A 24,828-nucleotide genomic window follows, 5' to 3' on the forward strand; every position below is an offset into this window, starting at 1 on the left:
TTTATCCACTCATCTATTGATGGACACTTGGACTGTTTCCAGATCTTAGCAATTGTAAATAGTGCTGCAATGAACATAGGGGTGCATATATTCTTTTTGATTGGTGTTTTCAGGCTTCTTAGGATATAGTCCTACAAGTGGGATCACTGGGTCAAATGGCAGTTTAATTTTTAATTTTTGTGGAATATAATGAATAAAATAAGCTGATGAACAAAACAGACCCAGAGACATAGAAAGGAGTAAGGTCCAGACTGACAAACCTCAGGGTGGGGGGTGGGGGGTGATGAGATAAACCAAAGAACTTATGTGCATTTATAGACATATACACCAAAGCTTGGGGTGGGGGTGGAAGGGATGGGATTGGGAGGAGGGTGTCTGGGGGGGAAAAAGGAGAAACATCTGTAACAAAAACTAATTTTTTAAAAAAGATAAGAACAATATATGAATCCAAAAGGGCAAATTACCTATACTGTAATTTCAAACAAAGGGAATGATTCCTCCACCTATATGAACAAATGCATATAAGAGTATATATATATATATATTCCGGTATAAAAAACAAAAAACGTATCTCTTTGGATATATTAAGGGTGAGATTGCAATTTACTGATAATTTTTGAACCTATATGTAACTGGCACTTGAGGGTCTCCTTTGACATCTGCGTGTTGAAGGTGCTCCGTGTATCACATGTGCAATGTGGAGCATGCCCTGCTGTCTTTTTTCACATAAATGAGGACAAAAGTGCATTGATTGGTGTCCTATGTAGAACTTCATTAGTACCTAACAGACCTGCAAAGGTGCAGGTGGGTGTGGAAAACGTGTATAGTTGTAGAAATCTGACTTCATAACCATTATTCTACCAAAATTCTTAGCCTTCCCCATATGGCATCCCTTTATCCGTTTCGTTTTTTTTTTCTCTAGAGTTTCAGAACCTAATATTTTATTTCATTTTAGTCTGTAATAGTCATATAGTGATTTATATTATGTAACAAAAATTAATAGTACTGCCTCAACCTTCGAAGGCGTCTGCAACCTCTCCTACCCCAGGCCTTGGCCATTAGGTTTCTTCGCCGCCGAGTAAGGGTGTTTTTTCCACCGGTCAGGAAGCAAGGAACTGGCTTCGCCGCATCTTCCTTTCCTTTTCCCCCTTCCTTCCTCTCCACCACTCCTAATCCCTCCGGTCTCGTTTGTGTTCACGCGCCGGGTGGCAGCTTGCTGAGGTACCCAGTCCTCCCCTCCTTCGCCCCACCGGCCCATCAAACAAAGCCCAGTGAAACAGGCGCGCGCCACTGGCCACACGGTTGGGAAGAGCGGCCGCGCCGCCACGCTCTCTAACCGGAGCGGGACAGCGAGCGCGTCCGCGAACCGCGCGTCCTCGCCGCTTCCTTCTCTCCCAACTCTTCCTTTTCCTCCCTCCAGGCCCAGCCCCCCCACCTCCGCGCCGGGAACGCGCCTGCGCAGGAGCGTCCTCTCCTCCTTTCCCCGCCCTTCCTTCCCTCCGCTCCTCCTCCGGAGCCCCGCCTTCCTTTCTCTCGCGTCGATTTCACTGAGAGCTCCAGGTTGGGAGCAGTTCGGTCGATTTCCCCACTACCCCGCCCCCCTTCCTCTTTTCTCCCCACCCCTCCCATCTCCAGCCCGGTGGAGGATGAAGCGGCTGCAGTGGCCCCAGCCCCAGCAGTGGCACCGGCGGTGGCTGCGGTGGGGGTGGCCGGAACTCGGGTGGTGAAGAAGCGGTGGCGGCGGCAGTGGCGGTGGCTGAAGGAGCGGCAGCTGCCCCAGCCGCTTCCCCTGTGCTTCCCTTCCTCTTTAGCGCAGCCGGGAAGTTTTTCGCTTCTGTGCATATGTGTGCGTGAGTGCGGGTGTATAAGGTGAAGGTTTGGGAGGCATTTGTGCAGGCGTTGGGTTTTTTGCCCACTTCGCTTCCCGTAACCCCAGGAGCCTGGGCTGTGGCCCGAGGAGGGGGCGCGGCGGCGGGCTCCCTTCTTTTGTTGTTGTTTCCTCCGCCTGGGGAACTGAAGAGGGGACGCGCCTGGGTGGGGCGGCTCGGAGCCGGGGCCTGGTGGCCCCCGGGGCTCCCGGGCGGGCAGGGTAGGGCAGAGCTGAGCGGGCTTCAACATGATGGCGGCCGAGGCCGGCAGTGAGGAGGGCGGCCCGGTGACCGCCGGGGCAGCCGGAGGCGGCGCGGCCGCAGCCTCGAGTCCCTATCCGGCAGTGTGTCGGGTGAAGATACCCGCGGCCCTGCCTGTGGCAGCCGCCCCCTATCCTGGGCTGTCGGAGGGCAGAGTGGCCGGGACTCTGGATGGCGGAGCCGCTTTGGGGTCAGGATTCCCAGGAGCCGGACCCGTGGCGGGGGCATTGGGGGGAGCCGGACTGTCAGGGGGAGGTGCTGCTGCTGGCGTGGCTGGTGCTGCTGCCGCCGGACCTGGCGGGGAGATGGCTCTCACCAAAGGGACCACTTCGTTGCCTGCTGAGCCCTTCGGGGCAGGCGGCGGGTTCCCTCCTCTGCCACCTCCTCCCCAGCTGCCCCCTTTGGGGGCGGGCCTGGGAACAGTGGACGAAGGTGACTCTCTGGATGGACCAGAATACGAGGAAGAAGAGGTGGCCATCCCGCTGACCGCTCCTCCAACTAACCAGTAAGTGAAGACCGCTGTTCAGGGATTGCGGAAACTGGGTCCTGGGAAGACGTGGAAAACATGCTCGTTCTGTCAGCTGTGATTTGTTCGAAAAGTTTTGAAGCTTCAGGTTCCATGAGTAGTGATTTAATTGGATCAGTTATCTTCCCTACAGGCATACTCCCTGGCGCCTTGTATATTTATTGCTCCTCTGGGAAGATGCAGAGATTTTAAGATGGGAAGCATGGGAAAATATGTATCAGGTGAGAACCGGATATGGTTCTGCCCCTTCCAAATTCGAGTGGCGTCCTGGCATTCAGCTGAGTTTGCAGCTACCAAGGCATTCGTAGTCTATTATGTAGTATTAACCTGTGTGTGTTCCCTGTTGAAGCTAGATGATTAGTGAAGAGCTTTGAATATAAGTATTTGAAATAAGTATTGTACTAGTATCTGAAACATGCCTTGGTCGGAATGCGTTGTTTTGTTGCACTGCAGATCCAAATTCAGCCTGTTGAAAGCATAGCTATCACTTATGAAAACGTGGGTCAGCGAGAAAGGAAAGGAGTTGTATGAACTACAGGTGTGATTAAGGGCCCATACTCCAAAAGTATCTGTAACTTGTGCCTTAGAATTCTCATTAATATTAGTGTGATTTTATATAGTTGAGACTTTGTAAGTACGATATTGAAGTAAAAATGAAGAGCGTGCTTCTCTTCACTACGTTTTGTTGGTGATCAATACACTTGTCTATTTCTAAATTAATTCTGACAGTCTGCTGCAGAATATATAGAACAAATGACTTTTCTATGTAGAGTTAGTACCTCCCTCTTACTTGTTTCCTTCATAAGTGAACTTAGGTATGTATTTATATATAAAGGTGGACCTTGATGAGAGGAAAATGTTGATGGGGAGTGGTATGGTAGGCAAAACTTGTTTTATAGATCTCTCACATCTGTCCTAATTAACCTTTAGAATTTGACAACCTTGGTGAGTATCAGAGGAAAAAAGATTTGGGTCATATGTTGACACTTGAAAGTATTATTATGGGGGGGGGGAGGTTATTTCTTTAGAGGATTTAGAAAGGAATTAAACGAATTAGGAAAAGATTTTGTAATACTAACCCATTTTTGACTTATGGTTACATCTTTTGATACTTACGTGGAAAAGTGAAGTTAATCTTATGTCAGCCATAGTATAGGGGTGTTGTATTCCTTTTACATTGTTCAATAGAGTTCCTTTTTTGGGGTCTAATTTTATTCCAATTTATGTCATGCCTAGTATTGCTGACTTTTCTGAAGGTGTTCAGAGAGTGATAAAATTTCTAATTTTACACACTGTTACACATCTTCAAGCCTTTTTGCAAAAAAAAAATCAATCTGTTAAATATAAAGTGCCCTCTACATGCCCAGCACTGTGGTTGTAATGAAGTACAACTTTTTATACTGAAAGAATATAGTCTTATCTTATGCCAGTTAGTTCATAACTGAATTGAATTAGGCATATTTAATATATTGTAGTTTAAATTTTTTAAAAAATAGAGCAGTTTTAGGTTGATAACAAAATTGGCAGAAGATACAGAGCATTTCCATTAAATTTTTAATAATAAACATGAATGACTACATAGGAAAAAATGTGTTTGTGAGGAGTCCATTGTGAGATTTTCATTATTATATGTATTTGAGAATAAAATTTTGTGTGACTATGTATGTGAGATTTGTTTTATTTCTAAAAATTATCCTCCATTTCTAGTATGTTTTTTAAGTTTGCCATTGAGAAGTACAAATTTCCTCTTTTCTTTATCTTAGATATCAACCCAGAGTCACTGGAGGCAATACAGTGTAGTGGTTAAGCGTGAAAATTCTGAAGTTAGACAAGATTTGGGTTGGAATCCTGACTCTACCACTTACTAGCTGTGTGATCTTGGAAAGGTCAGTTTCCCCATCTGTAAAATGGGGATAATAATGGTACCTTCCTCATATGGTCGTTTTCAAGGTTTAATGAGAACCCTGAACATACTCAGTACAGTGTTCAACAAATAAATGGTCTCCCAAAATAACAATAATATTTATTATCATTAAATTGCCTACTAATTCTATTGGTATAGAGAATCCCTTACTAATAGCTATTTTAGAGAATGTATTGAACTCCAAACGTCTGTCTACAATGATTAATTATATTAAAATTTTTATTTTTACTTTATAAAGTTAAGCAGGTTTAGAGATGAAATTCATGTTTTCTATTAGTTCCTATTTTTTAATAAAAGGAAATGCCTTAATGACTTGGTTAAATAATGTCAAATCTTTCATAAAAGTATTAAATGTTTTTGGACTAAATTAATATTTACTAGTGATTGGTCATCTTAGTTATTGATAACATGGTCACATGATAGGTGGTTCGAGTTCTGGGATTGAGTCCACAGTGGTTTGTTAGACTAGGGTTCTCTGGTCACAGATTTCAGCCCTGTATACAGCTAGTTTGGTGCTTTTCGTCACAAGAGAGTCAAGTGACAAAATATAGATCGACTAGTGCAAATATAATGATGCTATTAGTATTTTGAATCTTGTTTCTCTGTGTGCATGGTGAATCATTAGTCTCTTGTTTACTAGTTTGGTTAAGGCCAGAAAATTTTGTATAATTCTAACTATTACATTTATTTGAATTTTTTTTTTTCCTACAAGTTTTGAGGAAAAAAAATTTAAAAAGAAAACAAAAATTTCCCCGTATACTTTTATGCTACAGAAGGTTCTATATCTAAAACTGCTAACAAATTTCCTTTTCAAGAGGAAAAATGGTTAAATTAAAGGAATTTGTCACTGATACTCCCTGTAATTTTATGGAGCTGCTTCTCATGGTTCTTGGTATCCTTCTTTTTCTATCTTTCCTAGAGGTGAGGGGCCATAGTTAAGGAGTATTATTCTCTTAGTCCATCTTCAGATATATGTAGATTTTTAACTATGAGTCTGCGGTAGCAGAAGACCCTTAGGCTGAATCCAACCCACAGATAGATATGGCTTGCGCTTAGTGTATTTGGAACATATAGTAATTAGTTGTTACCATTTAAAAATTGGAAGACTTCACATTGAAGAAGTCTCAATTTCCAGTATCACTTGAAAAATCCCAGGTTGGTGTTCCTGCTTGAGAGTAGATTGCTAGAGCTGAGTGGGAGTTGTTCCTTTGAGGTGGGTTCTGATTCTTCATTTTGCTGTAGTCTCCATCAGGCCTCTTTGCCTTTGATATTATTTGCCTGGCATTTGGCCTAGGTCTTACCCTAACCTAATAAGCAGGCTTCTCAAGCCTGAAACTTGAAGGAAAAAGAAATAAGGAATATAAATAATACCTTTTTACCCCTTAAAAATTATCTTACTGTCTCTACCAAAATAAAATCGTTCTTTTTTTTAATCTTCACCCGAGGACATTTTTCCATTTTTTGTTGTTGTTTGTTTTTTGTTCAGATAAGAGTGTGGGGGGGAAGGGGGGAGAGAGAGAAACATCGACGAAAAAGGGACACATTGAGTGGCTGCCACCTGCATGACCCAACCAGGGCCAGGGACAAACTGTAACTAAGGTACACGCCCTTAGCGGGAACCGAACCCTGGTCTCTCTGGACTGCGGGCCAACGCTCTAACCGCTGAGCCAAACCGGCCAGGGCTAAAATCATTCTTAATTAAGTAAAATAATTGTTAATGTTAGGACATGTAGTATTCGTAACTTCGTCACTGATTGCATTATAGCTGTGGGTGGGTCATAATTTCTCAATAAAAATGGGGGCGAGAATTGCAAAGATTAGTTATGGATGGAGTGGTTGCTGACCAGAACCCAGATTTTGTACCATATTTTTAGTAGAGCAGTGTAGTAGGTGCTTAATTTAAGGTATTACAACAATGGGTAAGATGATCCTTTTCTCAATGAGTCTCTCTTCTGAGAGTTTTAGATCTAGTAGAAAGTTAAATAAACCAATTATTATGGTTCAGGCTAGATTAAGATAAATGTCATGAGTGAAGTGTGAGCAATGGGTCATGGGGGTTAAAAGAATAAAAAATTTATATAACTAGGATCTGTAAAGTCTGAGGAAAAGTAGCAGGTATGTTTTCCCTGCTGCTTAATTTATTCTCTGAACATTAGGTTATTAGTTCCTATGTCCTTTGCCTAATGGTTTTATCAAGTAAAAAAAGAATTACGGCTTAAACGAGTGTAAGCTTTTGACCTTAGTGAAGAATTCGTCCAACTGAACTCGTAATTATTTACCTGTGGCCTAGAGGGAGGATGAAGGAGGTGCTTGTAGTTACTAACAATACAGAGCACAGCCAAAGACTAGAATTGGTCTGGATCATTGAAAACCAGACAAACATTATTGACAGACAAAAAAGGAAAAGGACAGCAGTAAATTAGGAAGAAGAAAGGGAAAACTAAGAGGGGAAGGTAAGGGGGGTGGGCAGGGAGAAAGGAGGACAGGATGGGGAATGTGGGAGAAAGAGAGTATATTATGCCCAGCTATCACTGCTGTTCCAGCCATCTCAGCTGAAGCACCAGACTTATGAGTTAAGCCACCTTGGATGTTCCATGTGTCATCTGTCATCTATATTCCCTCTCTTTTTCACCTTCTCTCACCCTCCCCTCACTCCATCCCTGTACTCTCTGTACTTATTAGCTTGAACTTCTTCACAGCATGGCAGCTGGGTTCCACAAGAGAGCATTCCAAGAGGATAAGACTTCATATCAACAGTTATCAAGCCTATTTATGTGTGCTAATGTTCCAGTGGCCACTGCTAGTCATGTGACTCAGTCCAGATTTAGTAGGGGATGTTGGTTATTGCACATTGTTTGAATATGCAAAAGCATTAATACTGGGAGGTGAAATTACTTGGGGACATCAAATTTATAGCCTACTCCATGTTTTCATTTACATGTGATATCAGATAATACTAGAATGCTAGTGGTAAGGGTGGAGGTGGGAGAAAGGACAAGTACTTACAAGTTAAGTTCTTTCCTTAGGCTCAACATGATTGTTTTATATTAAGTGATTCAAATATCTCTACAATAGATTTTGCTTCTTACTATCATTATTTTAATTTTAAACCAGAAATAGTAAGTATGGATGTTGATTATGGCTCATTGTTTGAATGTGTAAGTGTATAGAAAGTAGATGTGTTATCTTGAAATTATCTTCAATACATTTCAGTTGTGAGCTAAAATAAAAAATAGTTGTCAGATACAATGTACTTCTGCACATGTCTAATCCTATCTCAGCAGGATTTGGGGTATGATTTTAGGTGTTTCAGTGATTATGTGATTTTTCTTAGTAAAACTGAACATCGTGGGAGACAAAAGTATAAAAGAATATACACTCTATTTGGAAGATGAGGTATTAATAATAGAGAAATAAGATGATAAAATTAATCTATAGACACATTGTACAGATGTTTCTCAAATTAGAGGATAGTTGCCCTGGCTGGTTTGCCTTAGGGTTAGAGCATTGGCCTGCGGACCAAAGAGTCATGGATTCAGTTCTGGTCAAGGGCATTACCTCGGTTGCATTTTGGTCCTGGCTTGGGTCGGGGTTGTGAGGGAGACAACCAATAGATGTGTCTCTCTCACATCAATGTTTCTCTCTTTCTCTCTCTCTCTCCCCCCCTTCCTTCCACTCTATCTGAGGATACATGGAAAAATATCCTCAGGTGAGGATTCAAAAACTAGAGGGTAGTTGTATAAGAGTTGAAAGAATAAAAGTACATGAAAGAATTATATTGAAATTTCATACCATAATTCTTTTTACTGAAGATTTATTAGCTTTTGTAGCATTGGTGTTTGATCATAATCATGAGAGTGATATGCACAGATAAATAGTATTTTAGTCATAGAGGAAACTCTTCATTGCCTAGGTACAGAAGTAGTCTCAGGTAGAGTGGCTTGCTTAATTAAGATCACATAGCTAGGTAGTGGTAGAACTCTGACAGAATCTGGTCTCTATAATTTTTCAGATATGTTTTGATTTCAATAATATTTATAATTCATTTTTGGGGGGAGGGGATGGAAAGGCAGAGGCCCAATATTGACTTATTAATTATTTACCATATGCTAGGGACTTTACATAGATGATCTCATTTAATTCTCACAGCTATATCATGCAGATGGATCTTATTCACATTTTTATTGTTGAGAATACAAGTGATAGAACTGGAATTCTAATGCAAAAACTACTTTTTCCTTTACCTGGCCCCTTTCAGTACATGTGGGGGGGGAAAAAAAAAAAAAAATATATATATATACACACACACACACACACACACACACACACACAAAACAAAAACTTAAACTTAATATACTTTAGGAATGACCAGTTGCTGGGTGTTATGACTAGAAATGCATCCCCCCACCAAAAAAATTCATAGGTTGAAGCCCTAACCCCAATGTGGCTGTGTGTGGAGATGAGGCCTTTAAGGAGGTAATTAAGGTTAAATGAGGCCATGTGGGTGGGTCTATAATCCAATAGGACGGCTGCTTCCATAAGAAGAGGAAGAGATACCATGAGTGTATGTGCACAGAGAGAAGGCTATGTGAGTTGAGAGAGAGAAGGTGGCCATCTGCAAGCCAAGGAGAGAGGCCTCACTAGAAACCAACTCTCCTGGCATCTTAATCTTGAACTCAGATTTCTGTTGTTTAAGACATCCACTTTGTGGTATTTTGTTACGGTAGCCCAAACTGACTGATACAGTGGATAACCCTGCATCTTTAAAATTGGCTTCGGGCCCTAGCCGGTTTGGCTCTTCGGTTGGAGCGTTGGCCTGCGGCCCAGAGAGACACGGGTTCAGTTCCTGCTAGGGGCATGTACCTCGGTTGCAGTTTGTCCCTGGCCCTGGTTGGTCGTGTGGGTGGCACTCACTTGATGTGTCCCTTTCACATCGATGTTTCTCTCTCTGTCTTCCTCTCTCTCCCTCCCACTCTATCTGAACAAAAAATGGAAAAAATAAAAATAAAAAAATAAAATAAAATTGGCTTCGGATGATTTCAGAGCAGATTGAATACACATCTACTACTTGAGGAATAGGGTCCTCACTCTTTTCCTATCTTTCACTGTTGGAAAGAAAAACTTTAATCCTTGTTTACCTACTTTCTTTTCTTTATGAGTTAGTAACATATCTCCTCTTCTGGCTATACTTGTGTTTCCAGATGGAAAATATTTAAATGCATGTCTGATTATTATGGTGTGAAAAGATTCTTCACATGATCATGGATGGTGACTATGGAAAATCCTGTGTGTGAGACATTTCTCCAGCAAATTTTCTGAATTCATTCTGTAGTCATTGTTGTAATAGTCAATGTTACTTTTAAATTTCCTTCCTCTTATATATCTGTCTTATGCTAAGGGAATGACCCACAAGTACCCCTCAACTCTTTTAAAGCTTTTTTTGTAGAAATAACCTACTAAATTGGGTTCACAGTTAAGAAATTATATAATAATAGAACCATATCTCTTCCATCCATTTCTACCTAAATATTGATTTACCTCTCAAATTTTTAAAATTAGATTTCTTATTTTGAGGTAATTATAGATTCACATTCATTTGTAAGAATAACAGATGCACCCTTCACCTGTTTTTTTCTCAATTGCAACATCTTGTATCATAACCAGGAAGTTGACATTGATAAAATTTACTTATCGTATTCAGATTTTTGTCAGTTCTGCATACACATGTATGTATACATTTAGTTCTATTCAGTTTTATCATGTGTAGATTTGTGTAAGCATCACCGTAATAAAAGATACAGAACACTTTCATAACTACCAGGATTCTTCGTGCTGCCTTTTTATAACCAAACTTATTTCCTTCTCCACTTCCTCCATTTTTGACCCCTAGCAACCACTAATCTGTTCTTTATTTTTTCATTTCTAAAAGGTTATATAAATGAAGTCACATAGTATGTAACCTTTTGGGATTAGCATTTGTTATTTAACATAATTCCCTTCAAGATTCATTTAGTTTGTTGCATGTATCCATACTTTTCCCATTTTTGTTGCCGAGTAGTATTTCATGGTATGGATGTACTACAGTTTGTTTAACTATTCACCCACTGGAGAACATTTGAGTTATTTTCAGTTTTGGTTATTATGAGAAAAAGTTGCTATGAACATTTATGTTTATGTTTTTGTGTGAACATAAGTTTTCATTTTTGTCAGATAAATGCCCAAGAGCACAGTTGCTAGATTGCATAGTAATTGCTCATTCAGTTTATAACAAACTGCCAGTCTGTTTTCTAGAGTGGCTGTGTACTTTTACATTATCACCATCAATATATGAGTGACCTTGATTCTCTGTATCCACACCAGCCTTTGATATTGTCACCATTTTTTATTTTAGCTATTCTCATAAATGTCTAGTAATATCTTATTGTAGTTTTAATTTGCATTTCCCTAATGGCTGATGATGAAAACTTTTTCAGGTGCTAAATTTGCTATGTGAATATCCTCTTTGGTGAAATGTCTGTTGATCTCTTCTGCCCATTTTCCAATAGAATTGTATTTTTTTAAGTTGTTGAGTTTTGAGAGTTATTTATGTATTCTAAATATTAATCCTTTGTTTGATATGTGGATTGCAAATATTTTTCCCATTTTGTAGTTTGATTTTTCTCCTTTTAATAGAGAAACAGTTTTTAATTTTGAAGGTTAATTTATATTTTCTTTTGTAGGTTGTACGTTTAACTTTTTTTTTAATATTCACCCAAGGATATATATATATATTTTTTTATTCTCACCCAAGGACATTTTTTGATCAGATAGAGCAGGAGGGAGAGAGAGAGGAAGAGAGAGAGAAACATCGATGTGAAGGGACACATCGAGTGGCTGCCACCCGCACGACCAACCAGGGCCGGGGACAAACTGCAACCGAGGTACGTGCCCTTAGCGGGAACCGAACCCGGGTCTCTCTGTACCGCAGGCCGATGCTCCAACCGCTGAGCCAAACTGGCCAGGGCCACCCAAGGATATTTTTCCATTTATTTTCAGAGTGGGAGGGAGAGAGAGGGAGAGAAAAGCGTCGATGTGAGAGAAACACATTGATTGGTACCCTCCCACACAACCCTGACCATGGCTGGGGACTGAACTGCAGCCAAGGTATGTGCCCTTGACCGGAATCGAACCCATGACTCTTTGGTCCGTGGGCCGTTGCTCTAACTGCTGAGCCAAACCAGCCAGGGCTTAACTTTTTTTTTTTTTTAATTGAACTTAGAGGAAGGGAGGGAGGGAGAGAGAGAGAAACAGTGATATGAAAGAGACACATCGATTGGTTGCCCCTGGCACACACCCCAACTAGGGATTGAACCCCAAACTAGGCATGTGCCCTGACCAGGAATTGAACTGGTGATCTCTTGGTGCATGGGATGATGCTCAATCCCATGAGCCACACCAGCTGGGCTACATATAAATTTTAGGACAAGCTTGTCCATGTCTACAAAATGCTGAGATTTTTGTAGAATTGTATTAAACCTATAGATCAGTTTCTGGAGAATTGACATTTTGACTATAATGTGGTAATGCATCCCACATTTTGTTTAACTATTTAACCATCAATGGGCATTTTGTTTGCTTCCACATCTTGGCTATTGTGAATAATGCTGATTGAACATGGTATACAAATATATGTTCAAGTTACTGTTTTCCTTTTTTTTAATCTCACTCGAGGACATTTTTTGTTCAGATAGAGTGGGAGGGAGAGAGAGAGAGAAATATTGACGTGAAAGGGACACATGGAGTGGCTGCCACCTGCACCAGGGCCGGGGACAAACTGCAACTGAGGTATGCTCCCTTAGCGGGAACCGAACCTGGGTCTCTCTGGACTGCAGGGTGACGCTCTAACCGCTGAGCCAAACCAGCCAGGGCCTGTTTTCCTTTTTGGGTCTATACCTAGAAGTGTAATTGTTGGATCCTGTTTAATTCCATTTAAGTTTTCAAGTAACTCCTTCCATTTTTGATGTCTCACCATTTTTCAGTTCCACTAGCAATGCCTCAGGGTTCCAATTGTTCTACATCATCATCATCACTTTATTCTCTCTCTCCCCACCCTCCCTAATGGCTGTTCCAATGGATGTGGGATGGGATCTCTTCATGGTTTTGATTTGCATTTTCTTGATGAATAGTGAGTGAGCATCTTTTTATGTTTATTTGCCATTTGTGTATCTTTGGAGAAATGTTTCTTCAAGGTTTTTTTGCCCATTTTTAAATCAGGTTATGTCTTTTTCTTGTTTGTTTTTTTTCTTTTTCAATATTTTAGATATCAATCCCTTTTCAGATAAATGGTTTGCAAATGTTTTTTCATTACATGGGTTGCCTTTCCACTCTTTTGACATCTGCTAGTGATATGTCTGCTAGTAATAAGTATCCTTAGTTTTTCTTTGCTTGTTATGTCTTTATATCCTCTTCATTTTTGAAAGATACCTTTATTAGATGTAGAATTCATGGTTGACAGTTCTTTTCTTTTAGTACTTGAAAAATTGTTTCTTTCTTTCTTCCGACCTTTGTGGTTTCAGATAAGAAATCTGCTGTCATTTGAATTGGTGTTCCTCCATAGGTAATGCATCCTTTCTTTGTGGTTGCTTAGGAGATTTTTTTTCTTTGTCTATGTTTTTAGATTCATAATGATGATATGGCAAGGGGGTAATTTCTGTGCATTTACCTGTTTGTCGTTTGCTCATTTGAATCTGTAGGTTTATGTTTTTCTCCACATTTAAAAGTTTTCATCCATTATTTTTTAATGCTCTTTCAACTCTGCTCTCTTTCTCTTTTCATTGTAGGACTCCAGTGATATGGACGTGGATCTTTTGTTATTGTTCCATATATCTTTGAGACTTTGTTCATTTCTTTTCATTTTTCTTTTTCTTGTTCAGATTGGTGAAATTTTGTTGATCCCTCCTTAAATTCAATAATTCTGTCCTTTGTAATTCCTACTCTTGAGCCCATCCAGTAGGTTTATTTCTTTTTTTATTTTACAGTTCTCTAATTTCAATTTGTTTTGTGTTTTTTATAATTTATAGTTTTTGGCTTGGATTTTCTTTTTGTTTCAAGGGAATTTTTAATTTATTGATGAAAATTTTTATGATGGCTACTTAAAACATCTTAGGTAATTTTAATATCTCATCTATATCAGTTTTGAAGTCTGTTGATTATCTTTTTTTCATTCAAGTAGTGATTTTCTGGGTTCTAGGTATGATGGGTGATTTTTGATTATATGTTAGACATTTTCTATAAAAATTTTAAAATAATTTTTTCCTCTAAGTATGATTAATATATGTTTACTCTAGAAAATTTGGAGACTGTTAGAAAATAAAATCACTCTTTTACTACCAAAGATAGCTACTGTAACATTTTTGTATATTATATGCATACCTGAATGGAAATGTGTATATATTCCCATTGCCCCCCCCCCCCCATAATTATAGCTAATGCTTTTACATATGAGAAAATTGAGGTAACGAGTTTTGAGTAAGTTTCCCAGGTCACAGAACTACCAAATGTTTAAAATCCAAGTTGTTTCCCCACAGTCAACTTTTAACCACTAGGGTACACTGCTCCTTGTTCTTTTTCCCCCATTAACAATTCAGAAAAATTATTTCAATAGGAGAATGAACTTCTTTGAGGCATTAGATTAATATCTCTCTTTAGGCATTTTACATAGTGTTTAAGTATTTCAGTATATATGAAATAAATAATTTGACTCTTGAACAACATGTGTTTGACCCCTGCAGGTTCACCTATATGCAGATTTTAAAGTAAATACACAGTGAGATCTTCATATCCCCTGGTTTTGCATCCTCTGATTTAACCAATGACAGATTGAAAACAGTATTTTCTTTTTCTTAATCCTGAACATGAGGATATGTTTTTATTAATTTTTAGAGAGAGAAAGTGGAGGAGGGTGGTAGAGACATATGGATATGAACAAACATTGATTGGTTGTCTCCCCTAAGTGCCCAGACTGGGAGATAAAACCTGCAACCTAGTTATGTGCCCTGACTGTAGTATTGAACGTAGAACATGTTTTCATGTACAGGATGGTGCTCTAACCAACTGAGCCACCTGGCCAGGGCCAAAAACAGTATTTTTAATATGCTGTTGGGAATCTGCACACAGGAGGTGCCAACTCATATTTGCATTGTTCTATGCTATTTGATATAAGGGACTTAAGCATCTGTGGATTTTGATATATTTGTGTGTGTGTGTGTGGGGGGGGGGGTCCTTGAACCAATCTCTGCAGTTACTGAGGGAAGAGTAGAGTTTTGGGGGAGTCAGAAGTTAGAAGTGAATTTTCTACTACATGGGGTCAGTACTCCTAATCCCCACATTGTTCAAGGCTCAGCTGTATATATATATTTTTTTGGTACATGCCCCTAGCGGGAACCGAACCCAGGACTCTCTGGTCTGTAGGCCAATGCTACAACCGCTGAGCCAAACCAGCCAGGGCAAGGCTCAGCTATATATTGAAGTGTATATGAAGAGAGAGAGACGAGAGAGAAAGAGAAAGAGAGAGTGTGTGTGTATTTGTACATGTATGTACATATATATGTTAATTACTTTAAGTACTTTAATATACATGTTTATAGGTAATTGAATGTGTTTGGGTACATACATGTATTTGGAAGATTATCTTAGAAAAAGCGTAGATATGTCTTGTTATGCATATACTTATGGATATGTAAATAAATAAATGCCTCCTTAAATTTTAATGGGAAGTAATAATAGGCCTTTTTTATTTCACAGGTGTTTATCTCCTTTCAAGAGAAATAGTTGTTTTTTTTAACTTAATCATTGTTAGCTTCCTTAATCATTTATTAAGCAACAACTGTGTAGAAATTTAGAAATTCTTTCACACATTGTTTCACTTAAGTGACTATAAGGTTGTTCATCATATATATGGTAAGCCTTGTTTCACATTAGAGTTTTAGGGTAGCTACCTAAGCATGAATTTAGGGTAAATTCCTAAGCACTGAGTTAAATAGTGACTGTAAGGAATATTTTATTGGCTTTTAGTTTCTACCTAAGAAAACAAATTCAGGTATCTAGAGTGAATGGCTACTGCATTTATTTACTTATGGGACACAGCGATGCTTATGGCTGATGGTTAGAGAAATAAATTTTAAATTAATTCACAGTAGTTCTTTGGAAGCCTGTAACAATTCTCTACATTTGTTATTGCTAGAAATTAAAGATGAGTTAACGTGGCTTGATGTTTGCTTTTAGTTATTACATACGTTTACATTTTTCATGGAATCCAGAACAAAGGAACACAAACCTTACACTGACAGGAGACTGTATCCTCTATTTAATACTAGAATTCTTGATTATTATGTTTTCATCATGAAGCCATTTTTGAAATAATTATAAAAGTGAATAATACACACACACACACACACACATATTTTAATTTAATTTATTTTATTTTTTTGGTACATGCCCCTAGTGGGAACTGAACCCGGGACTCTCTGGTCTGCAGGCCGATGTTCCAATCGCTGAGCCTAACCGACCAGGGCCTAATATTTTTATTTTGACACTGTATTTCAGGGACCTAATCTATGTAATGTGATAAAATAACATTTAACACAATAGTTTAGTGTCAGAAATCACACAAAATCTTAGAGTGCTATGAAGAAATAGTACCTTTTATATATTAGCATTGATTTTTGTGAATATGGCATTATTTGCTAGTGCACAGGGTCTGTGAGTGAGTGCAATAGAAGAAGAGTTGGAATATAATAACTAGCAGACAAATCGTGGTATGTTTTAAATGCCATGTTGAGGAGCTTGCGCACTGTAATGTAGAATGTAGGTGTGTGGAATAAATAGAATGCATCCTCTTCTACTTAACTTTTCAAAACAGTTTTAAGATTTCAGTCAGTCAGCTTTTCTTTTTCTTCTTTCCCCACTCCAACCTAATTATTTACTAAAATTGTTCTTTTCTACCTCCTAAATTGCTTTAGAAGCTAACATTTATTTTATCTTCTATGACTTCAGAACCTCATTTTCTGTTTCCTCCTTTTGGAGTAATTTTAATTTTCTCACTTTCCCCGATCTCTTTCTCTGCCAATTAATAACTCTCTTTGTCAGTGGTTTTCAATTTTTAAAATTTCATCCAAGTAAAAATTAAGAAATTCAATGTATACTATGACACAGAACTTGTATGTGTGTAAACAAATAAAACATGAAACCCAAATTGCATAAAAAAATACCCTTTTTAATTACTGCTCATGGTGCATTCTATTTTTTTTTTTAAACTCCGTTTTATTCTACTTTAAAAAAAATTGAGACTCTCAAAAAATTGAAACACTACTTTATATTATTGCCAGGATGGTTTTGTAAAGACAAGTGGACTCTTTCTTGAAACCTTTCCATGAGTCTCCATTGTCTAGACAGTAGTGACTTTCAAACCTAATTTTGACTATGATTCACCAAAAGAAATAGATTTTATGTCTGTGACCCAGCACATACAAATAAGCAGACATATAATAGAAACAAAAGTGTAATGAAGCCAACTTACCCTTATAACATGTGGTTCACACTATTTAGTGTTTTCTTCTATTCTGTTCTCTTCTATTTCACTTTATTAAAAAAAGTTCTGGTTGTGACTTCCTAAATTGATTTCTTGACCCAATGGCTTGAGACCTGATTGAGACAAAAAATTAAAGCTTACTTTAGTATGACATACAGTGGCAAATTAACCTGTTCTCTAATATTTTGGTTTTTTTATTTTTAAATTTTATTTTTGTTACAGATGTTGCTCCTTTTTTACCCCATTGACACCCTCCTCCCCATTCCCCCCACCCCGTCCCCGGCTTTGTTGTTAATGTCCATTGGTTATGCGTACATGCATATAAGTTCTGTGGTTTATCTCTTCCCTCCTCCCACCACCCCCTCCACTGAGGGTTGTCAGTCTGTACCCTACTTCCATGTCTTTGGGTCTACCCTATTCCTCAGACTGTTATGTTCATTATATTCCATATATAAGTGAGATCATGTGGTATTTGTCTTTTTCTGCTTAGCTTGTTTTGCTTAGGATAATACTTTCCAGGTCCCTCCATGTCGTCTCAAAGGATAAGAGATCTTTCTTTCTTACAGCTGCATAGTACTTCATTATGTATACATACCACTTTTTTATCCATTCGTCTACTGATGGATACTTGGGCTGTTTCCAGATCTTAGGTATTGTAAATAGTCCTACTATAAACGTGGGGGTACATATATTCTTTCTGATTGGTGTTTCAGGTTTCTTAGGGTATATTCCTAGAAGTGGGATCACTGGGTCAAATGGAAGTTCAATTTTTAATTTTTTGAAGTAACACCATATTGTTCTCCATAGTGGCTGCATCAGTCTGCATTCCCACCAGCAGTGTACTAGAGTCCCCTTTTCTCTACACCCTCGCCAACACTTGTTTGATGATTTGTTGATGGCAGCCATTCTGACAGGTGTGAGATGATACCTCTGTTCTCTAATATTTTGTATTTCTGCAGTACTATACTGTTTATTTTTAAATTTACTGTGCTATTTTGTCTCCATTTGCTGTTTCTTCTGTCTGGTTTGCCCTTCTCCCTACTTGATTATGTGACAAATTCTCATTCATGCTTCTGAGTGAAGCTAAGATGTTACTGAAGGTGATGTGTAGTGACAAAAAATAAAGATTTCTTCTCAAGCCCTGGCAATAGTGATCTCATCAAACAAACTTGGGAAGAAGTGTTTTCTTAGAGATTTAAACCACAATATCTCAGTTAAATTAACATGTGATGAATTACAGAAGCATCTGGCTAGAAACACCTGGTGGTAAGTGGTTGGTGTTATTGACATATTTAAATAATGAGACTGTAGCAAATGAAATGGTCACAATGGACTCATAAGAAAAAGGGGCTTTATTAAGGGTAAGCTTGGCAGTGATCACATATCTAAGTTCAAAGGAGTGGGTTTTTTTTTTCAAGCTCAAGAATGAATCCTGTTTGTTTCTGGTGCAGTTATAATTTTTATTGAATGTATGTTTTTATTAAATATATAAATTATCTACATCCTTTTGTCCAGATTTCATGCTCAATAAGGAACCTTCCTAACAATATATATATATTTTTTAATCCTCACCCGATGACATTTTTGCATTATTATCTTGAGGTACAGTGGGAGGGAGAGAGAGAGGAAGACAAAGAGAAACATCGATGTGAGAGAGAAACATCGAGTGGTTGCCACCCACACGACCCCAACCGGGGCAGGGGACATACTGCAACCGAGGTGTGTGCCCTTAGCGGGAACTGAACCCGAGCCTCTCAGGTCCGTGGGCCAACGTTCTAACCACTGAGCAAACTGGCCAGGTCCCTAACAACTTTTCATGTTGAAAACATCTGCAGAAAAGTTGTAAGGATAGTGTACTAAGAAACCATATATCCTTTTATTTACATTTGGCCTCATTTGTTTATCCCTTGGCTTTATTCATACATATATTATTTATACTGAACTGTTTGTAGAAATCATGTCCCTTCTCTCTTAAAGACTTCATCATATATTTCCTAAGGACAGTAACTACAGAGCCAAATTAAACAAATTGAACATTAATACACCATTCATATTCAGATATCCTCAGTTCATATAATGTTCTTTATATCTGTTTATTTTAATGAATTGACGTTAATTTATCTGTTTAGTCTCCTTTAATCTAGAACAGTTCCCTCAACTTTTTTTTTTTCTTTTATGATATTGACATTTTGAAGAATCCAGGAAAGTTGTTTTGCAGTTGTCTCAATTTGTATTCGTCTGATTGTTTCCTCATAATTAGATTCAGGTTAACCGTTCTTGGCAGAAATACTTTATTAGTCATCAGTTCTTGGTACTTTACATCCAGGGGTGCACGATGTCAGTTGTCCTGTTGATGATGTATGTAAGTTTGAACTTGGTTTAAGGGGATTCACCAGATTTTGCCATTAAAAAAGGTAATTAATAAATAATAGGTACCCAGTGATATTAGTACTCATGATTTTTTACGCAAATCAATTATAACTGTTGTAATGAAATTGCTAAAATGGGGATTTTTTTTTCTCTTTATCATTTCTTTGACATTTTATAGTTGGCATTTTTCATTACACAACCTTAGGATTACAGTTTGCTTCCTGCTTAGCAGACTTGCAGGGGAGAATAAGATGGGAAGAGATACATGCAGGCTTTTACTTTTTTGTTATTAATACAAAAATTGTTGTGGTTTCCATATTAGTCATTTGTAAGCTTTGTTAGAGTGGATCGACAATCTTGAGTGTAGTCAACTCTTGAAAGTTGACTAACTTGCATTTGATTTGCAGACCCTGGAGAGGTTACCATGGCTATTGTTACTTTATGAAGTCTTTTGGCAGCCAGCAAATTAATTCTGCCTAGCACCTTACCCTTTTGTTTCATGTTTTTTTACAGTGATCTCTTCGAAATAATAAGGGCTAGAAGGATGCTTGTCAGAAAAAGTGTTGGAACCAAGTTTTATCCTACCTCAGGCATTTGGCCATGTTGGTTTCTCACACCACCCCTCCTTAACACAACCTTACTCCTGCTTATTCTTTAAATACCTTAACGATCACCTTTGGTTCGGGCCCTTTGACGACTAGATTGTGTTGTTCATTATACACTTCTGTAGTTCTCAGTGCTCTCACCACTAATAATTATTTAATTACATGTTTCTTTCTTCTGCTAAAATGTAAATGTTATGGGGGCTAGTAATTGTGTTGTTAGTTGTTGTGTCCTCACTACCTGCATATTGTAAACTGTTGGAAATAAATTACATGTATCAATGTAAAGGAAAAGAAAAGGCGTAGGATTCAATGGTTAAAAGTAATGGATAATTAACAAGAATGCTGTTTGAGTAAAATGGTGAATGCTTGTAGATAGGCTTAAAAGGAATGGTGATATTTTACCCAACTCATTTTTTTAAATTAGTAAACTTTGATTTTTAGAGCAATTTTAAGTTCAAGGCAAAATTGAACAGTAGGTACAGAGAATTCTCGTATATCCTGTCCCTACACATGCACTGTTAATCTCCTCTACTAGCAACATCCCGTAGCACAGTGGTACACTTGTTAAAATCGATGAACCTACATTCATCATTATCACCCAAAGTCCATGGTTTACACTATGATTTACTCTTGTCGCTATACATTTTTTGGATTTTGACCAATGTAAAATGACATGTATCCTCCACTGTAGTATCATACAGAATAGTTCAACTGCCTTAATGGTGGTGCTATTTATCTCTCCTTCCCCTTCTCAACCTCTGGCAATCTTTTTATTGTCTCCATAGTTTTGCCTGTTTCAGAAAATATCATATAGTTGGAATCAGACTGCATGTAGCCTTTCAGTTTGACTTTAAACTTAATAGTGTGTATTTATGGTTCCTGTGTGTTTTCATTACTTGATAGCTCATTTCTTTTTAGTGCTGAATATTATTCCCTTGTTTAGATGTACCTCAGTTTATGTATTCATTCACCCACTATAGGACATCTTCATTGCTTCCAGATTTTGGTAGTTAAGAACAAAACGGATATAAACATCTGCGTGGAGTTTTTTCTGTGGACATAAGTTTTCAATTCATTTGGGAAAATACTTAGGTACACAAATGCTGTATTACATGGCAATAATGTTTAGTTGTTTTTTTAATATGCATTTATATATTTTTTTAGAGTGAGAGGAAGGGGGAGAGAGATAAAAATATCAATGTGAGAGAGAAACATCAATCAGCTGCCTCCTGCACACCCCCTAGTCGGAATCAAGCCTGTACCCCAGGCATGTGCCCTGACTGAATCAAACCAGGACCTCTCAGTCCATGGGACGACACTAAATCCACGGAGCCACATCAGCTAGAAAAGAATGTTTAGTTTTTAAGAAATCTCCAAACTCTTCCGTAGTGGCTGTATCATTTTGCATTCCCTTCAGCCGTGAATGCAAGTTCCTGCTGTTCCGTATCCTTGCCAGCACTGGTATCAATCAGTGTGTGGGATTTGGTTAATCTAAGTGTCAGTGCTTATAGGTAGATGTGTTTTTTGCATATATTTTCTCCTAGCCTGTGGCTTGTTTTCTCACTCTCTGGATATTGTCTTTCATGGAGCAGAAACTTTGAATTTTAATGAAGTCTAGTTACCTATTGTTTCTTTTATGAGTAATGCCTTTGGTGGTGTATCTAAAACTTCACTGTGGCCAGGGTCATTCAGGTTTTTCTCCTATGTTCTTTTCTAGGACTTTAATAGTTTTACCTTTTACATTTAGGTGTGTACTCCATTTTGAGATAATTTTTGTGACAGATATAAGGTCTTTGTCTAGATTAATTTTTTTTGCATGTGGAAATCCAGTTATTGCAGCACCATTTTTTTCTTTTTTTTATCCTCACTGGAGGACATTTTTCCATTTTTTGTTCAGATAGAGTGGGAGGGAAAGAGAGGGAGAGAGAGAGAAACATCGACGTGAAAGGGGCACATCGAGTGGCTGCCACCCGCACAACCCAACCGGGGCTGGGGACAAACTGCAACCGAGGCACGTGCCCTTAGCGGGAACCGAACCCAGGTCTCTCTGGACCGCAGGCCAATGCTCTAACCGCTGAGCCAAACCGGCCAGGGCAGCAGCACCATTTCTTGTAAAAACTCTCTTTGCTCCATTCTATTGCCTTTTCTTCTTTGTCCAAGATGAGTTGACTATTTATGTGGATCTATTACTGGGCTCTCTGTTCTGGTCCATTTACCTATTTGTATGTTCTTTCAGTGCCACCCTTTCTTGATTACTATAGTTTTATAATAAACCTTGAAGTCAGACGATGTCAGTTTTCCAACTTTATTCTCTTTCTTCAATGTTGGATTTGCTTTTCTGGGTCTTCTCCAATAAACTTTAAAATTGCAGTTGACCCTTAAACATCATGAGTTAGAACTGTACGGGTTTACTTACATGTGGACTTTTTTCAATATATACTGTAAATGTATTTTCGTGCAGTATATGATGAATATAACATATAAAATATATGTTAATCGACTGTTTATATTATAGGTTTCCAGTCAACAGTAGGCTGGCTATTAGTAGTTAAGTTTTGGGGAAGCTAAACATTATACTTGGCTTTCCAGCTGTGTGAGGGGTTGGCACTACTCACCTGTGCATTGTTCAAAGGTCAACTATAGTTTGTTGATATTTACAAAATGACTTGCTGGAATTTTGATTGAGATTGCCTACAATGTAGATTAGGTTGGGGGAAAATGGACAATGGATGTGGAATATCTCTCCATTTTGTTCATCAGAGTTTTGTAGTTTTCCTCATGGGTCTTATACATGTTAGATTTATACTTGTGGTTTTTTTGTTTACTTTTTTTTGGTGTTCATATAAATGGTAATGTGTTTCAAATGTCAAATTCCACTCATCCACAGCAGGTATATAGGAAAGATACTGGCTTTTGTATATTAACCGGTGTCCTGCAACCCTGCTGTTATTAGTTTCAGGAGTTTGTTGTTGATTCTTTTGGATTTTTTTACATAGAAAATCATGTCATTTGTACATAATGACAGTTTTATTTCTTCCTTCCCAATTGTATACCTTTTATTTCCTTGTCTAATCCGTTAAGAGTTCCATTATGATCATGAAAAGGAGTGGTGAGAGAAGGCATCCTTGCCTTGTTCCCAACTTAGGAAACTTCAAGTTTCTTGCCATCAAATGTGATGTCAGTTGTGTCAGTTGTAGGTTTTATGTAAAGTCTTTTAAGGTTGTTAAGTTCTTTAAAGCTGTAAGATCATAACAAGTTAAGGAAGTTCCTTCATGCTCTCAGATTTTTAAGAGGTTTTGTCTTATCATTAACGGGTGTTGGATTTTGCTGAATGTTTTTTCTTCATCTTTTTATATGCTTGTGTGATTTTTCTTGACTAGCTTGTTGATGTGTGATGGATTACATTAATTTTCAGATGTTAAACCAGCCTTGCATACATGGGATAAATTTCACTAGGTAATGCTGTATAATTTTTATATAATGTTGGATTTTATTTGCTAGTAATTTGTTGAAGATTTTTCCATCTGTGTACTTGAGAGATACTGATGTTTAGTTTCCTTGTAATTTCTTTGTTGGGTTTTGGTATTAGGATTACGGTGGCCTCATAGAATCAGTTAGGAAGAATTCCCTCTACTTCTATATTCTAGAAAAAATTGTAGAGAATTGTTAAAATTTCTTCCTGAAATGTTGGTATAATTCACTGGTGCTGTCCCATGGGCCTGATACTTTCTGTTTTGGAAGGTTATTAATCGTTGATTCAATTTCTTTAATAGATATAGGCCTATTCAGATTGTCTATTCTTTCTTTTTTTAATTATTTTATTTTTTTATTGATTTTTAGAGAGAGGAAAGGAGAGGGAGATAGAGATAGAAACATCAGTGAGCAAGAACATTGATTGGCTGCCTCCTGCATGCCCCCTACTGGGGATTTGGCCCACAACCTGGGCATGTGCCCTGACCAGGAATCAAACTAGCAACCTCTTGGTGCGTGGGTCGATGCTCAATCACTGAGCCACACTGGCTGGGCTAGATTGTCTATTCTTATGTGAGTTTTGGCAAATTGTAATTTGTGTTTTTTAAGGAATGGGTCCATTTCATTTAGGTTATTAAACCTGTGGGCACTGAGTCATTTATTGTGTTTCTTTATTATCTTTTGATGTCCCCTCTTTAATTTTTGGTATTAGTAATTTGTATCCTTTTTTTTTTTTTCTTAGCCTGGCTAGAGGCTTATCGATTTTATTGATCTTTTCAAAGAATCAACTTTTGGTTTTATTGATTTTTCTCAGTTCATTTCCTGTTTTTAACTTCAGTTGCAAAAAATTGAGTTTTGCTCTAAATTTGTTTCTTTTCTTCTGCTTAATTTGGGTTTAATTTGCTCTTTTTTTGTTTCCCATGATGAAAGCTTAGATTATTGATTTTAATTTTTTTCTAATTTATGCTTTCAGTGCTATAAATTTCTAAGGACTATTTTTACTAGATCTTACACATTTTAATAAGTTGTATACTTGTTATAATTTAATTCAAAATATATTTTCATTTTTCTTGAGATTTAGTCTTTGATGCATGTATTATTTAGAAGGGTGTTGTTTAATCATTAAATATTTGGGGATTTTGAAGCTGTCTTCCTTATACTGATTTCCTTATTAATTCCATTGTTCTCCGAAACCAGACATTTTATGATCTCTATTTTAAATTTCTTAATTTTTA

At 37.9% G+C, this 24,828-nt stretch overlaps 2 protein-coding genes across 7 annotated transcripts in view; one reads left to right on the forward strand and one right to left on the reverse strand.

Moving 5' to 3' along the window:
* Positions 1 to 1,544: 1,544 nt before the first annotated feature.
* RASA1 (RAS p21 protein activator 1) overlaps positions 1,545 to 24,828 on the forward strand; it is a 96,021-nt gene continuing 72,737 nt past the window's right edge. For 2 of the 4 annotated variants that reach the window (XR_004961820.1, XM_036280956.1), the window contains exon 1: positions 1,579 to 2,634. Coding sequence is in view for 2 of the 4 variants with exons in the window: in XM_036280956.1 (XP_036136849.1) it covers positions 2,117 to 2,634 (518 nt within the window). In the remaining 2 variants the exon portion in view is untranslated. Of the gene's footprint in view, positions 2,635 to 4,418; positions 4,542 to 24,828 lie in introns of all 4 variants that reach the window. The other 2 variants (XM_036280958.1, XM_036280955.1) reach the window with 2 other exon arrangements.
* CCNH (cyclin H) overlaps positions 17,154 to 24,828 on the reverse strand; it is a 109,627-nt gene continuing 101,952 nt past the window's right edge. The window contains exon 10 of one of the 3 annotated variants that reach the window (XR_004961822.1): positions 17,154 to 17,260. Coding sequence is in view for 2 of the 3 variants with exons in the window: in XM_036280961.1 (XP_036136854.1) it covers positions 17,228 to 17,260 (33 nt within the window). In the remaining variant the exon portion in view is untranslated. The remainder of the gene's footprint in view (positions 17,261 to 24,828) is intronic. The other 2 variants (XM_036280961.1, XM_036280964.1) reach the window with 2 other exon arrangements.

Source organism: Molossus molossus, unplaced genomic scaffold (assembly GCF_014108415.1).
Source record: "Molossus molossus isolate mMolMol1 unplaced genomic scaffold, mMolMol1.p scaffold_m16_p_3, whole genome shotgun sequence".
Lineage (NCBI taxonomy): Eukaryota > Metazoa > Chordata > Mammalia > Chiroptera > Molossidae > Molossus > Molossus molossus.